Genomic DNA, 17,385 nt, shown 5'->3' on the forward strand with positions numbered 1-17,385 from the left:
TGACAGCAGCATTATTCCAGTTGGCTAAAATGGATCGAGTGCATTTGTTTCGTGATAAATGGCATTAATTCGAGAACTGACATTAGAGTTTAAAACGAGGTTAATGTTCTTTTATTTTTTTTGTGGATGCTGATGTTTTCCTGGAAATTTTATTTACTTTTTTTTTTTGCTGAAATCTCTCTCTCTCTCTCTCTCTCTCTCTCTCTCTCTCTCTCTCTCTCTCTCTCTCTCTCTCTCTCTCTCTCTCTATATATATATATATATATATATATATATATATATATATATATATATATATATATATATATATATATATATATATATATATATATATATTATATATATATATATATATATATATATATATATATATTTATATATATCTCTGATCACTTTTACCAGATATCAATGCATTCACAATAGTCATAATGACCTCTTGCCCTCTTTATTTCCTCAAATTTTTTTATACATCATTGAGGTTCTCTCTCTCTCTCTCTCTCTCTCTCTCTCTCTCTCTCTCTCTCTCTCTCTACTCTTATCTACATATGGAGTTCACCTACATAATCCCTCCCTCAAAAAAAAAAAAAGCCGCCCAACCTACAGTTACTTTCTGAGACACACCCGGGCTAGATTAATAATCCAAGGATTTATTAATCCTCTGAGAAACTCGCACGTCCTTTCCCCCCCCCCGGCTGTATTCGGAACCACAATGAATTTTAATCCACGCCACAGCAGCACCAGCAGTTATACTGGTAGTCCTTACGTGCATTAATCAGCATTCTGTCTCCTTCCGGAACATAAAGCAATTTACAAAAACAAAGATTACTTTCTCTCTCTCTCTCTCTCTCTCTCTCTCTCTCTCTCTCTCTCTCTCTCTCTCTCTCTCTCTCTCTCTCTCTCTCTGATGTGTGGGAGCTTCAGATGAATGCGTTTCTACTAGAGTTTCAGAAGTAATCAGTTATTCCTTCAGAACTGGCAGTAACTGAGAGATTGGATGAATAATTCAAAGGCTTTAGAGGGCTATATGCCAGAGTGGTCTCTCACGTCTTTAGAAGGTAAACATATGAGAAAGTAAGGTTAAGAAAATTATTCCTTTTGGACTAGAACTATAATAAAAATATCGCAGGGATAGAGGAAGGTTTTTGATGAATATACTTAAGATTTTGGAATAATCAGTTATTCCATTCGAAATACTAAAAATAAATTTTTATAAAAATTAACAAAAAGAATGAATGATAAACAAATAAGCTTATGGGCAGTGGTGTATTATCTAAACTTATGATTGATCGAAAGTAAGATAAGTAAAAGGCGTCACGAAACCAGTGGCCATTGAAACCATTTGGGCTTGAGAATCATCAGGCATTACTTCAGAATGAAATTAACATAGTAAGGTTGGATGAACAAGTCATTTTAGGAATGCGTTCTAGAATTCAGAGAGTTTCTAATGTAACAACATAGAAATCTGGTCTCTTCTATCAATTCTGAATCCATAAGGGATGTTGCAGCTCTAAGTAACATGCAATAATTGCATTTTCAACACAGAGCAAAGCAACACCAAGAATTCTTTCAGTCCCAACATCATGCCATTATTCCCTTACGTTGCTGTAGCACATCTTGACTCCCAACAGAACATCTTTTGTGCCCACGCGTCAGTCCATTCCCCTTTCTAAATTCACCTCCTAAGAAGAACTCCTTACTCTAATAGCCCAGCATCAACACGGGGGTAAGAAGATGCCAGTCTCTCCTCACAGGGTTATAATCTTCACGGCCCAAGGCTTCGTAAGCGCTCCCTGGAATAGCGCAAATGTCATCCTTCTGCGTCAGATAAGGGGCAAAGTAATAGCTCCCTTCTTGGCTGGGGAAGGAAGGAAGGTGGCTTTTAGAATGGGGAAAGATGGTGTCTGATGTTTTTCTGCGTAGGCGTGTTTTTTTGTTTGTGTTTTCGTTTTTATGTATTTGTTTTTATTATAATTTATTATTATTTTTAATATTACTAGAGATTGTTTTTTCATAGTGTCAAGTATTGCCAGTGAATGTTGTATTGTCGAATATTGCTAGTATTTGCCTCATTGTCGAATATTGTGAGTAATTGTTTTATTGTCGAATATCGTTAGTAGTTGTTTTATTGTCGAGCATTGCTAGTGATTGTCTTATTGTCGAATATTGCTAGTGATTGTGTCACTGTCGAGTATTGCTAGTGGTTGTCTTCTTGTCAGGTATTGCTAGTTATTGTTTTATTGTCGAATATTGCCAGTAATTATTTTATTGTCGAATATTGCCAGTAATTATTTTATTGTCGAACAACAAGTAAATATATATATATATATATATATATATATATATATATATATATATATATATATATATATATATATATATATATATATATATATATATATATATATATGTGTGTGTGTGTGTGTGTGTGTGTGTGTGTGTGTGTGTATGTGAGTGTACTTTTCATAACTTTATTCACTTTAGAAATAATTGTACTAAAATGATTTTGTGCTAAAATAATATTGTAAGTAGGACATTATTGGTAACCTTACCCAGTTTGAAGAAGAATATAAAAGAAGACATTTGATATATGCATTTCTTTGTTTGCCTGCCGTAGGCATAAATGGATTCATAACACTTATACACCTTTGCATTCATCTGCGCTTAGAGGAAGAGAGAGAGAGAGAGACTGAGTGTACGTAGTTTTAGCTAGTTCTCGAGTCAACCTTGATGCGATTGGCGAGAGAGCGTGTGTATGTGTGGTTCCACTTTAGTAGGAACCAGAGAGAGAGAGAGAGAGAGAGAGAGAGAGAGAGAGAGAGAGAGAGAGAGAGAGAGAGAGAGCCAGGCAAGCAGTTTCCTCCACATGCCATTAGGTGATGGCTTACGTGGAAGACACCGAAGCATTAGGGAGAATCTCTTTGGAGAAGTTCGGCAAAAGTGAGTATTTTGCATAAATAGGTTTGCCGGGGTCGGCAGTAGTTGAATAGTCACTGAGGTAATGCTTTTATCAATACGGTGTAGGATGCGTTTAATTCATAGCAGATTATTATTATTATTATTATTATTATTATTTTTTATTATTATCATCATTCAGAAGATGAATCCTATTCATATGGAACAAGCCCACCACAGGGGCCATTGACTTGGAATTCAAGCTTCCATATTATTATTATTATTATTATTATTATTATTATTATTATTATTATTATTATTCAGAAGATGAACCCTATTCATATGGAACAAGCCCGCCACAGGGGCCATTGACTTGAAATTCAAGCTTCCAAAGAACATTATGGTGTTCATTAGGAAGAAGCAAGAGTAATGATTGCTGTAATTCTGATCATTTGGGAATAGGAGGAAACTAGGACTCTCTCTCTCTCTCTCTCTCTCTCTCTCTCTCTCTCTCTCTCTCTCTCTCTCTCTCAAGCCGTTCCTTTTTCGAGGTTCGGTACCAACAGTCTTCAAGGAGTTTTATTGTATCGGTAACCGAATCGTGGAATGCTTTTCCTAATCGTTTAATCAATTTGTTGCTTTCTGTTATTTGTATTGCTTCATTTTCTTTGTCATTTCACTTATATTTTATTCTTTAATTACGTATTGCTTTGTTCCTTGCTGGGCTGTTTTATTTTTAACTGTAAAAACGAAATGGAATTTTGTTTTTAATGATGATGTTCTTATATTTATCTGTCTCTTGTAAAGGTAAAGGATTATGTGTCATTTTTACAAGACGGAAAATATTATGAAGTAAGAATTGCACTGTTGTTGTGAAAAGTCTTAATATATTTGGGTAAAAATCCAACTATCTTTGATTGATATAAAATTTATTTGAAGGAAAAATCAAGCGTCTTTTAACCACCTTTTCTCTCGCCCTCCAGGCATGAGGATGGAGCCATGACCACTGAGGAAAAACGCCAGAAGAATGAAGCAATGAAATCTGTAGCCCAAGAACCTTATGAGTGACTCACCAGCCAGTGTTGACTCCCCCGACTCAGCATGTAACCTCTGACCCCGACTCCTCATTGTAGTAGTGAGTTGTGTGAGGTTTTTCATGTTTCTCTAGCCAAAAAAAAAAACCTCTCCACGAGACGTATTTTTCTTGATAAATTTCTCCACAAAAGTCTGTCTGTTTTCAAAGGTGTCACTGTAGGCACCACTGTAAGAGCATCACCTCAAAACCAGGAGTATCAGCTGATCAAAAGTAGCCTGTGATAGATCGGGATATGGTGGTAGGATCTCTGCTGCCACCTTAGAGGCTTCATCTTGCATCCTGCATCATCTGTAGCGGCGACCTGCAATCAAACTCTTGAATCAAAAGGGATACTAGGTTGGAGGCTGCAGCATCTGAGATCGACGCAGCAACAGCTTCCTCAAGATGAACAGCGTCCAGAGCGGAGGAGAAAGTGGAGGAGGAGCTGGAGGAGGCAAAAAGAAAGAGGAGGTAAGTACGTTTTCTTTTGTTTACATTTTTCCCCCACATGATATTTTTGACGTTGCTTATTCAGAGTGTACCGTCTCTTGACCCCAAGGGTAGATGATGCTGATAAATTTGGTCTGGGATAATCTGGGAGATGCTAATTATAATGTCTTTGGGAAGTCAAGGTAACTCATTTATTTATTTTTCAAATTTTTTTCAATATTCACTGTCATGACGTCACGCGGTACCCTGCGGAGAACTTCTTTGTACGGGTCTTCTACTGATTTCAGTTGTGGTGGAGATGGTGGAGATGTTGGTGGTTGTGTGTGTGTGAGGGGGTTTTTGGCAGGCGACAGCCCCTCCTCCTTGTGAATAGTGGTAGTTTCGGGTGAGTACCTGGTCCCAATCATCTGTACCTGGTCTCTCCCTGAACGCTGCTGCCTGTGTCATTTAGTTTTTCCGTTCCGTGTTTTATTTTTAATTTCTTTTCCATTTGGTGTTGGTGTTATTGCCTAGCTATTGTTGTTGCTGTTGTTAAACAATCTTGTTGGCCTTCAATAACCTCCAGTAGTAGTTGTGACTGTTGGCGATCTGACTGTCTGTTTATCTGTCTGTCTGACTGGTGGCTTTTTATTAAACAGTAGGTCCTATTCCTGTTTGTTAGAAGACTTGCGTAGAAGCTGAGCACATACACAGCGATGTATTCGCTCTTTTGGTGTTTAATAATGATGGCTGTTAGATTAAAATACAGAAATCCCCTTCCCCCAACTTAATCCAGATTCATCCCTCACTTTCCCCCATTCCCAAATCCCCCTAAAAATCCCTCCCGATATGATTTAATTAGCCTGCAGTTGATGGCGTGAAAGGTTGGCTCTGATTAATTGGATCGCGTCACACAGCTACGCCATCTGCAGGTAACTCTCAAAAACGTCTTCAGGCCAGACTTGGTGCCCCAAGCAGCAGTCGTCAGTCGTCAGGATTGGCAGCAGCAAGAGATGAATTCGAGCACATACTCGCCCTGTGCGTCTTCACAGAAGGACCACCGCCGCGTGAATTCGTATGTGACGCCAAAACACAGGAATATTAGCCGATTGGTGACCACGTCCAGCCGCAGGCTGCTAAAAAAGGTGCCCCCTTGAAGAAAAATAATATGAAAAAAAAAGTGTTCGTGTGACACCACTGACTGACCTGGATGTTGTTGTTGTTGTTGTTGTTGTTGATATTGTTGTTTAGATGTTGATGTTGTGTTTTTGGCACACCAGAAAGCTTTCAGTGTTTTTGTGAAACAAACAAGCAAAAAAAAAAAAAGTATAGATGTATGTTCACTGGTCTCAATTAAACTCCGGATGTGATTAAATATTAAATTTAGAAGATGGGATCAATGTTGCTTTTGGTGTTGTGTACGTGGTGTGTGCGTGCGTGTGTTCCTTAGGCATTAACGTGTGTTCTTCCCCTGCCTCTCCTTCAGAAATGAGAGGCAAAACAGTCGTGATAGATCAAACGAACTTTAGTTGCTTTCGTAGGAATCTGTGTTGGTTTTGCTCAGTGTTATTTTAGCATTGGTGTGACTAGTTGCATCTAGGAAAAGGGTGTGGCTTTGTCTCGTTACAAATAGATGATTGCATTGACTGTGTTAATTCAGGTAAAAGTGTATGTGAATAACTAAGCAGTTTTCATCAAATATGCATCAACAAAATATGACATCTGAGATGAGTTTCTTAACTTTCCTAGTGGGAGTTTTGTCTGAAAAATTGAAAGTGGGTTACATGAAAGTGCTCAGTGCTTAATAAATCTGTGCTTTTTTCTGTTTAGCATAAAATTGACTATTAATGAGATTAGGGCTCCATAGGGTGTTACCACCCAATTTTGGACTTGGCAGTGGTATATATATATATATATATATATATATATATATATATATATATATATATATATATATATATATATATATATATATATATATATATATATATATATATATATATATATATATATACACACCACTGCCAAGTCCAATCCAGATCTAAATTGTCTGGTACCTAGTCTACATAAAACCATTTCCTTTTGGGTAAAAGGACACAAGAATATTTCAGGCCCACTGTGGTCTTGTCCCTACAAATCTGACACAGCTCTTAAGAGATAGGAAATTTCCCAAAGCCTTTATGCACTCGCTGTAAATTGGGTCCCACCGGAAAATCCAAGTGGGGTGAACAGCCAAAACATCAGCGAAGACCGCTGGCAGTCAACTTTACGACATCTTTAAGAAGAGTTTTCAAAAGAACAGATTTAGGGATAAATTCACCGATAAATTTAGTTCCTGAAGTCATGGCAAGTAGCCCCGGGCTCAGATACATCTCGTTTGAATGCGTCCATTGAATTATTGCCAACTCGAAGGCATCGACTTATGTGAAGAGATAGATTCAGTGGATGAGATTCAAAGTAAGGTGTTAATTATGAGTCGTGTATTTCAAGTTAATTTTGTATGTGTGTTTATGAATAATTTTTATTATTTGATTTTATTTTTGCATATTGCGAACGTTTGATGTTCAGAGCGACCATTCGTTCCACTAAGCATAAACAGAAAAATTAAATGAATAGAGATAGAGAGTAAAAAAGAAAAAATAAACATTATACAGGTGCAGGGGAGACCTTTGCCATTTACTGAAACAAAAAAAAACTTGCAAACAGCTGATAGGGGATAATGCTTATGTTTACAGCGGAAGGGGAGAGAAGAGAAGGAGTCAAATAAGATGTATTTACATTTTTTAACAGAATAATAATTTAGGGCATTGTTACGTTGATAAATACGAAGAATGTAAATTATTATATAATTTAATAGACAAACTGAAATATAAATACACGATCGAAATATTTTAACTGAACCAGACTCAGTCTTTAATTTTAGAATAATTCTGTGTACATACAACGAATGCGATGAACTAAAATCACATTTTCATCAGAGAGAGAGAGAGAGAGAGAGAGAGAGAGAGATGAATGCCACGGCGTCGAATAATGTATTAGGATTATTGGTTTGCAAGCTAACTTAAGCTCCGGATTTATGCCGATAATCAATTTCTCCGGATGTAAAACTTCGTTTGGAAAAGAGACATTATTTGCAATCACCTGGAGGGAAAATATGTATATATAAATTTCCGCGTTACGTTTTCCTGCTGAAGATAAATCAGCATTAGTTTTCTGTAAAAGAAAACTATTGAGATGGCTTTGTCTGTCCGTCCGCACTTTCTCTGTCCGCCCTCAGATCTTAAAAACCTCTGAGGCTAGAGGGTTGCAAATTAGTATGTTGATCATCCACCCTCCAATCATCAAACATACCAAATTGCAGTCCTGTAGCCTCAGTAGTTTTTATTTTATTTAATGTTAAAGTTAGCCATGGTCGTGCGTCAACAACAAAGGCCACCACGGCCGGATGAGAGTTTCATGGGCCGTGGGTGAGATTTTCATACAGTATTATACGCTGTACAGAAAACTCGACTGTGCCGTAGTTTCTTCATTAAAGTATTTCTATATACTTTTTCTTACCTTCACCAAAATATTTCTCTATACTTTTTCTTACGTTCACTAAAATATTTCTATATACTTTGTCTTACGTTCACTAAAATATTTCTATATACTTTTTCTTACGTTCATTAAAATATTTCTATATACTTTCCCTAACGTTCACTAAAATATTTCTATATACTTTTTCTTACGTTCACTAAAATACTTCTATATACTTTTTCTTACGTTCACTAAAATATTTCTATATACTTTTTCTTTACGTTCACTAAAATGTTTCTATATACTTTTTCTTACGTTCACTAAAATACTTCTATATACTTTTTCTTACGTTCACTAAAATATTTCTATATACTTTTTCTTTCCGTTCACTAAAATATTTCTATATACTTTTTCTTTACGTTCACTAAAATATTTCTATAGGTTTGCACTGGAAGATTTTCTTCTATAACTCACTAAAATATTTTCTCTTTCCTTCACTGAAACATTTCAGTAAGTTTATACTACAAGTGCCTCTTTCAGTAAAACACTTCGATAGTTTTTTAACTTCACTAAAATATGTAAATCAGTATTTTCCTTATATCCGTTGAAAACACCCAGTATTTATGGCATGTAAACCGAATTAAACACAAAAAAACTCGAGTTTGTTAAATGATATTTGGTAAATCAAGACGAGCACAAACCAGAAAGCTCAACCGGTCAAAAAAGAAAACTGCCAATGATTTATGGCCTTAGAAAATCCAGAATAAACGAGGCAAACCCAACAAACACCAACAAACTCCAACAAACGCCAGAAAACACCAACAAAAACTAAAAAAACTCCAACACCAACAAAAACTAAAAAAAATCCAACAAACCAACAAACACCAACAAGCCCCAACCAAACACCAACAAGCCCCAACCAAACACCAACGAACTCCAACAAAACACCAACAAACTCCAGCAAAACACCAACGAACTCCAACAAAACACCAACAAACTCCAGCAAAACACCAACAAACTCCAACAAAACACCAACAAACTCCAACAAAACACCAACAAACTCCAGCAAAACACCAACGAACTCCAACAAAACACCAACAAACTCCAGCAAAACACCAACAAACTCCAACAAAACACCAACAAACTCCAACAAAACACCAACAAACTCCAGCAAAACACCAACAAACTCCAACAAAACACCAACAAACTCCAACAAACTAACAAAACTCCAACAAAACTCCAACAAAACACCAACAAACACGAAACTGGTCGCCTGAGGGGACAATGAAACTATAGAAATGAGACATTTTTGAGAAATGGCTCTGGCGATTCTCAGCTACACCTGATCCGTGGTGCCAGCGACACCTGGCACCCATTGCGTTCCGTTTTATGGCACTGTTACTGTCTTTATATGGGCCTTTTCTACCCAGTTATGTTTGGATGTTTAAAAAACATTTTTTTTATTATATTTAAGGTGACTCTCCCCCTTTTTATATAAGAATTGTTTTGAATGTTTTTTTTTTCTAGTATATTTAGGTGACATTGGCTTTGGTTATTCCTTGCGTTTAGGTGACTCTACGTGTAATGTGTTATATCGTATATGTTATCAAAATGTTATTACTGGCACTGTTATTATATGTAAATATTTTGTTTTTCCTGTTATTAATGTTATTACGTACAAAAGTTTTTCTTAAGCGTTTCCGTTGAACAGTTTTATTTAAAAAAAAAAAGCTTAACATTTTTTCTCATTCATATATATATATATATATATATATATATATATATATATATATATATATATATATATATATATATATATATATATATATATATATATATATATATATATACAGTATATATGTCAAAGATTTTGTTGTTTTTAGTTGTTATTACTGTTATTAAAGAGAATTATAACAGTTTGTTTATTTAAATTTTATCATAGTTAAAAACTCGGCAACAGAAGAATAAGAAGAAAAAACAACCGCTTAAGCCAAGTCGTTCTAAAATAATGAAACGCGACCAGTCACTGAATGTTAAGCCACGATAAGAGAACGGCTTCCTTAAAAGTCGCTGAACCTTTCTCAAGTCACGACAAGATAACTGAGTACTTAGATGCCTCGTTTGCAACTAAGTTGCTGTATGAAAGCCATAAAGTTGCTAGAATGTTGCATTTATCTTTCACTATCAACTTTTGGGTTTATAAAGAGCAAGAAAAAAGGAAAAAAAGATACAACATCCATTAAGAACTTTTAAGAGTAATTATTCAGCAGCCTGCCTGGGTTTTTCAATGCCGCTAGATTTTTTGGGCAGTGTTTTTTTTTTATTTATTTAGTTTTAGTGTTTTGTTTTTCTGATCGCAGGGCAACTGAGGTTTAGTGGTGTGGGAATAGAAAAGTAATAGCATTGATATTATGTGTGTGAAGTGTAAGTATCAATGAGATTATCTCTCTCTCTCTCTCTCTCTCTCTCTCTCTCTCTCTCTCTCAGGATAAAATAATGAAAGCTGAAATTAGAAGCACAACTATAAATATAATACTACTTTTAAAGTTTTAAATTACTTCATGTGTGGGACAGTTATATGAAAGGTTTGGTGGGACGTTTATCTTCTTTCAATTAATGAAATATTTAAATTAGTGATGGCACTTAAGACACTGAAAAAAAGGCATTTATAAATCTCTGTACAATATTTGCTGATAAAGTGTTAAGACAATATTATTTTTCACATGCAAGGTTCACATGAAAAAAATCTACGTATATCTTATTACACTTTTCACTTCTAGTTACCTCTATTATTATTATTATTATTATTATTATTATTATTATTATTATTATTATTATTATTATTATTATTATTATTAACAGGCATTTATTGGCTCATATATGATTTCATGATGTGGTTAAATGTATATAATTTTGATGCTCACCTTTCTTTGTTTTTCTGTATTATGTTGAAATTAGAAATTGAAATTAGAGAATGACGAACGGACAGACATATATTATAATATATATAGTAGGTTCATGGACTCTGTGATAAGGTTGGCAACAGGAAAGGTTAACAGTTTTTACTTGTCATTTGATCTGTTTTATTTTTTTTAATTGCTGGTATTACAATCTCCACAGTAAGAGTTAAAAGGCAGAATAATTGTTAGAATGACTACACATGAATATGAAATGGCGTTTATGATTTATAAAACCAAATAATAATAGTCTGGCAGTTTAAAAGAAGTAGGACCATCCCTCTGTTTCAGAACAATTCATATAGTCTCGTAGAGGGTTAGTGCCGTCAGTGCACCCCATGCGGTGCACTGTAGGCATTACTTAAGGTTCTTTGCAGCGTGCCTTCCATAGGCCCCTAGCAGCAACCCCTTTCGTTCATTTCACTGCACCTCCGTTCGTATTCTCTTTCTTCCATCTTACTTTCCTCAACCCTCTCCTGACAATTGATTCATAGTGCAACTGCTTTGAGGTTTTCCTCCTGTTACACCTTTCAAACCTTTTTTTACTGTCAATTTCCGTTTCAGCGCCGAATGACGTCATCGTACGTCCCAGTGCTTGGGCTCTGGCCTGAATTCTATACTCAATTCATAATTAACACAAAAACATTCGCGATGCAAAGTGAAACGAGAGGAGTGAAGTGTGGCATTCGTCTGATTTGAAAGTCATACACGCAGGAGCTAAAACGCTGAATTTTAACGCGGCGTTATTGCGCTGAAGAATGGCGTTTAGTTATACTCGACGCCAACGAGGAGTTAGACCACGGTAGATTTTTGTATGTTGCCTAGGTATGAATTCTTGTCCTAAATAAAAAGGAAAGGGAAGGGGGGTGGGGTTGAATGGGTGGGGGTGGGGGTTAAGGGGATGGGAAGGTCCATGGGGCAATGAAAAGTTGCTTAAATTTCGAGATTGATACAATTGGTGGTGGTGGAGGTAAGCTCGCAGCTCATTCAGTGTAGTTTTAGGTTTATATATATCTTCAGTGCATAAAATCCGTCTGTTTATTAGTAAATCAATTAAACTATAAAGCAAACTGGAGAGAAATCCATTTCAAATTGTCAATAACTCAACCTGGATCCTTCTCAAAATTCGATCAAATGGATCCATTCCCAAATTCAGATCAACTCATCCTTGTCACTGAAACGTCCACAAGTTTTTGTAGTCTGTAATTACAAAAACACAGTCAAACAGACACACACGCAGGCAGGTGAATACATAACCTCCCTCCAGCCTCACTGACAGATGTAATAGAGAAATCTGGACATGAAGACTAGAGCCGTGTATATAGAGGAATATGACAGAACACTGGTTGTTTAAACAAGTGAAATACTTGGCTAGTACAGTTGGTAACGTGTTGGCCTCGGAGACCAGCGTTCGCTCCCCGTCAAGGAGCGGATAGTGAGACTGTCTATTAGGATAGTTAGTACTCCCGTGAGTCACGACGTGGCAGGGGGTTGGGTTTACCAGGCTAACGTCCGCCCGAGAGGCAACAGCCCTGTGGGAGGACTGAACCAACAACTTGAACTTTAATACTCGTTACTGGCTTATAAATTTGTCTCCATGTCACTGCGCTTAATCTACTTTAGGCCTGGATTCTGTTAGGGCGTTAGCCCAAGTTCTGAATTACGTTCTGCACAAGTCAAAGTAGCGTAATAAATAGTTTGTAGTGTAGTAGGCCTTTTGGGACAGCTGTTTCCTAAATGTTCCTGTGTTTATTAACTGTTTATGAATGATTGAAAAAGTTTTTGAATGATTCATAATTATTATATATTAGCTGTTTATTAATAATTTAAAAACTGCATTATTCATAATTATTATCAATAATTTAAAAACTGCATTATTCATAATTACGATTGATGTATGATAAAGTGATTCATAACTGCAATTACGTTTTGTGAAGGTTAATAGAATATTGTTCAGATCAAAAACATAAAAATTCATATCCGTAATTATATTATTGGAATTAATTATATTTTTTTAAGACTGTGACCGTAATATTTTAAGAATAACATTACTTATAAAAGGTATCAGCATTCCCAAACGTAATGACAATATTATTTATTTCAATCTTATTTTTTTTTATAAAGATACGATCGTAATATTTTAAGAATGAGACATTACTTAAAATACCAACGGTAATATCGTACCATTTTATCCTTCGTAATATTTTATACATATATACACAAAGTCATCATATAATTCTTCTGACTAATTCAGGAAACCCTTAAATACAATTCCCTGATCTTTATAGTTTGCCGGTGACCTGCTTTGGGAAGCCATAACCTTGGTCCTACCCCCATCCCCAAAATCCCCTCACCCATCCTTCCTCTCTCTCTCTCTCTCTCTCTCTCTCTCTCTCTCTCTCTCTCTCTCTCTCTCTCTCTCTCTACCGGTTTCGGGGACTTCTGTGTGGCACTAAGATCTGAATTTTACGGCCGTGATGTCGGATTTTACAGCTTCCATAGAAAGGGGGTTATAAGGGCTATAAGCGAATTAAATGGCATTTCTTACGAGTCTTGGACATTGTACTCAAGGCTGGTTCGAATAAAGTTGAAATTGCAGTTCGAATACAAAAGGAGGGGTATCGGGTCGAGTACACGTGGAATAAAACGTATAAGTACATTGTCGGATGAACTTACGTGTTTTTCAAATGCTGTTATTTTGTCTGTTTGAATACAGTTGAGAAATGAATTTCACGAAAGGTTTAACTATGCAGATCAACGCGATTGTTCATTAAACACTGTTGAATATGACACTTCTTGCTCATATTTTGTACCTGGTAATGTTAAAGATATTAATATATGTTACTCTGGAATACAAAAAAAAACTTGCTAATCTATATAAGTGAGACTTCATGTTAAATCAGTTTTATTACAGGAACAACATTACATCCCATTAGCATACCAGATTATCTGGGAAGCAATGTGGTCACTTTGTAGAACGATCGTATAAGATATATTCATACATAATTTTTCTTTTAAGGAGATGATTGCTAGGGGTGACAGCCTTACCTTCTCTTAAGACAAAGGTCATAGAGATATACCCACAATCTCCTAAAAAAAACTGCAGAGAACCTTAACACCTTCATAAGAGATGTAAGTTGTATCAGCAATTAAGATGCTCCGAGGGACTTAGACACGGGTTCCCTTGATCAAGATAGCTGGTGTGTCCATTTCTTAAAAACTTTATAAACCAATGTAAAGAGAGTTTTGCTATCTCTCTCTCTCTCTCTCTCTCTCTCTCTCTCTCTCTCTCTCTCTCTCTCTCTCTCTCTCTCTCTCTGGAGCATTCCACTAAGAAAATTATTAGATACAAAATATTCAGTTACCGAACTCATGGTTCCATTCAGCTTTTACGGGTGAGGGAAGGCCGATCATAAGATAGGTAAAACGAAAACAACTTCTCTCTTTAGAGAGAGAGAGAGAGAGAGAGAGAGAGAGAGAGAGAGAGAGAGAGAGAGAGAGAGAGAGAGAGAGGGAGTCTATATTTCCAATTTATAATGGGGAAAGTAAAGCAAAGCCCTTTTTGAAGAAACAGAGAGAGAGAGAGAGAGAGAGAGAGAGAGAGAGAGAGAGAGAGAGAGAGAGAGAGAGAGAGAGAGAGAGAGAGAATCTTTATTTCCAACCTAAAATGGGGAAAGGAAATCAAACCTTTTTGAAAAGAGAGAGAGAGAGAGAGAACAGAGAGAGAGAGAGAGAGAGAGAGAGAGAGAGAGAGAGAGAGAGAGAGAGAGAGAGATGAAAGCAACCTCATTTTTACAAGAAACACACACACACACACACACAAAGAGAGAGAGAGAGAGAGAGAGAGAGAGAGAGAGAAAGAGAGAGAGAGACGAAAACAATCTCATTTTTACAAGAATCAGAGAGAGAGAGAGAGAGAGAGAGATGAAAGCAACCTCATTTTTACAAGAAACACAGATAGAGAGAGAGAGAGAGAGAGAGAGAGGAGAGGTAAAGCAGCCCTTGTTTTGCAGGAGTAATAGCCTCTCTTTTACTTCCCCCCTCGCCTTGAATAGAGGAAGAACTGAAGAAAGAATATACAGTTTCCCTTATCAACAAGACTCCTCCTGCTGCTCCAGCTAACCTTTCGATGCCTCGGAAAAATAGGATGGGAGTTGGAGAGATGAATATATCCATAAGGAGGGGGGACGAGGCTCAAGAGAGTGTGTGGTGGTCTTCTCTCTCTCTCTCTCTCTCTCAAGAGATTTTTGTATTCTCTTTAGTGTTTTTGTAGATTTTCTCTAACCTTTTTTCTATATTGGAAATTTAAAGAGAAATGGGGGATTATTATTATTATTATTATTATTATTATTATTATTATTATTATTATTATTTTTTTTTTTTTTATTAATTCCGTTATTATGTCGTTTTTTTATTTTTAAGTTCCGTAATTTATAGTTTCAGTACTCCCATTTAAGTAGATTATAACCATAACTAAAATCTACATTTGCACTAAATTAGCCATAATATTCTTTATCTGTACGTCGAATTATCAGTTATTCAGTTAACCTCCATGCTGTATAATTACATATTCAATTATCATTCTTAAAATTATTCATGCTGTTTTATAGCTGTGCCTAATTATTACTAATATTAGCTATAATGGTTTTTAAATGCTTATTTGATTACCATTCTTCAAGTTTAACTCAAAATATAATTTTTAAAGTTGGGTTTGAAAAAGGTCTGGGAAAAGCGACCTGTTCTTAATTATTATTGATAAAGATAGACAGATTAATCTATAATTGCTTATTGAATTATCATTCTTTAAGTTTAACTTTATATCAAATATCATTTTAAAAGTTGAGTTTGAAAACGGTCTGGGAAAAGCGAGATGACACGATCACCCCCATGACAGAAACGAATAGCAGACTATGTCCTTCTTCCTATTCTTCATCTTTACCCTCTTCTTCTTCTTCTTCTTCTTCTTTTTGTTTCTTTCACGGGATAGATAGATAGGCAGACGCGAAAAAGGGGAAGGGTTGAGATGGAGCAGTCATAAATATCACGAGGTAATTTCAGCGAGGGGTCCGAGTGGAGAGAGAGAGAGAGAGAGAGAGAGAGAGAGAGAGAGAGAGAGAGAGAGAGAGAGAGAGAGAGAGAGAGAGAGAGAGATAAGCATCAGGATTTCTGGGAAGTTTGGTCAAAAAGTCGTCGATGGGATTTCAGATGATGAGGTGGAGAGGAAGGAAGTCGTTCTCTGAATCTTATCAGAGGTGAGAATCTGCTATGAGGAAGAATTATGAATAATGACGCAAGTGAAAAATGCGCCGAAGTTTCTTAGGCGCAGTCGAGTTTTCTGTACAGCGTATAATCAAGACCACCGAAAACAGATCTATCTTTCGGTGGTCTCGGTATAATGCTGTATGAGCTGCGGCCCATGATCTTTGCCAGACGCACGATTATGGCTAACTCTAACCTTGAATAAAATAAAAACTACTGAGGCTAGAGGGCTGCAATTTGGTATGTTTGATGATTGGAGGTTGGATGATCAACATACCAATTTGCAGCCTTCTAGCCTCAGTAGATTTTAAGATCGGAGGCCGGACAGAAAAAGTCCGGACGGACAGACAAAACCAGCGCAATAATTTTCATTTACAGAAAACTAAAAATTATTAAAAATAATGAAAAAAGACAATTTTTCTCCATTTTCATGGGGTACATTTACTTGTTGTTGCGAACTTACTTTAAAGTTTTTGTTAGTGCGAAAACTTTTCAATTCATTCACCAGTTTCCGCAGCTTCTTCGCACTGTCACCAGCGAGCATTGTTGTCTGCGATGATCAGCCATTCAGTATTCCTATCCCTACCTTATCTGCGTTCTCTAGAAATATTGTCGGATGTTTTCCCTGAGTTTGGGTATACCATAGCGAATTTTTTTTTTCAAGTTTCTTTATCAGCTAAAATGATTTTGTTCCACATCCAAGACGTGTTTTATATAATATATAATATGTATATGTATATATGTGTATATATGTGTGTGTATGTGTGTGTACACTTATCTAAACGTACATACTCTCTTTTTAGAAAAAAATTCTAGCTCATTTTTATTCTTTTTTCCTTCTCGAAACCCTTCGGTGAAGTAGCTAGCACGGCTTTCGGAGCCCCCCTCCCAAATTGACTGAAATCCCAAAACAGAGCCTATTGGAATGGGCTTAAGTGGAGAGAGAGAGAGAGAGAGAGAGAGAGAGAGAGAGAGAGAGAGAGAGAGAGAGAGAGAGAGAATTGGGAAGAATACAATTATCAGAGAGGATTGACGGAAAAGAGGAGACGCTGGGAGTAGAAATGTAATTAAGAAAGGAATGGAGCAAACGGCGATAAATTGGATAGAATGTAATTGTATCAAATAGCCACAGTGGAGAGAGAGAGAGAGAGAGAGAGAGAGAGAGAGAGAGAGAGAGAGAGAGAGAGAGAGAGATTAATATCGGGGATGTAGATTAATTTTTATTAAGGTTTGTGTCGGGGATAAGTTGAGGTTGCA

General features: G+C 36.3%; 1 protein-coding gene across 2 annotated transcripts in view; it reads left to right on the forward strand.

Moving 5' to 3' along the window:
* Positions 1–17,385, forward strand: part of Dpp10 (Dipeptidyl peptidase 10) — a 619,010-nt gene that overhangs the window by 107,447 nt on the left and 494,178 nt on the right. Inside the window, exon 2 of one of the 2 annotated variants that reach the window (XM_067118072.1) lies at positions 3,876–4,438. In XM_067118072.1, coding sequence (XP_066974173.1) covers positions 4,373–4,438 — 66 coding nt within the window. In that variant the 5' untranslated portion in view covers positions 3,876–4,372. Of the gene's footprint in view, positions 1–3,875; positions 4,439–17,385 lie in introns of those variants that run through there. The other variant, XM_067118067.1, reaches the window with a different exon arrangement.

This window comes from Macrobrachium rosenbergii, chromosome 15 (genome assembly GCF_040412425.1).
Source record: "Macrobrachium rosenbergii isolate ZJJX-2024 chromosome 15, ASM4041242v1, whole genome shotgun sequence".
Taxonomy (NCBI): Eukaryota; Metazoa; Arthropoda; class Malacostraca; order Decapoda; family Palaemonidae; genus Macrobrachium; species Macrobrachium rosenbergii.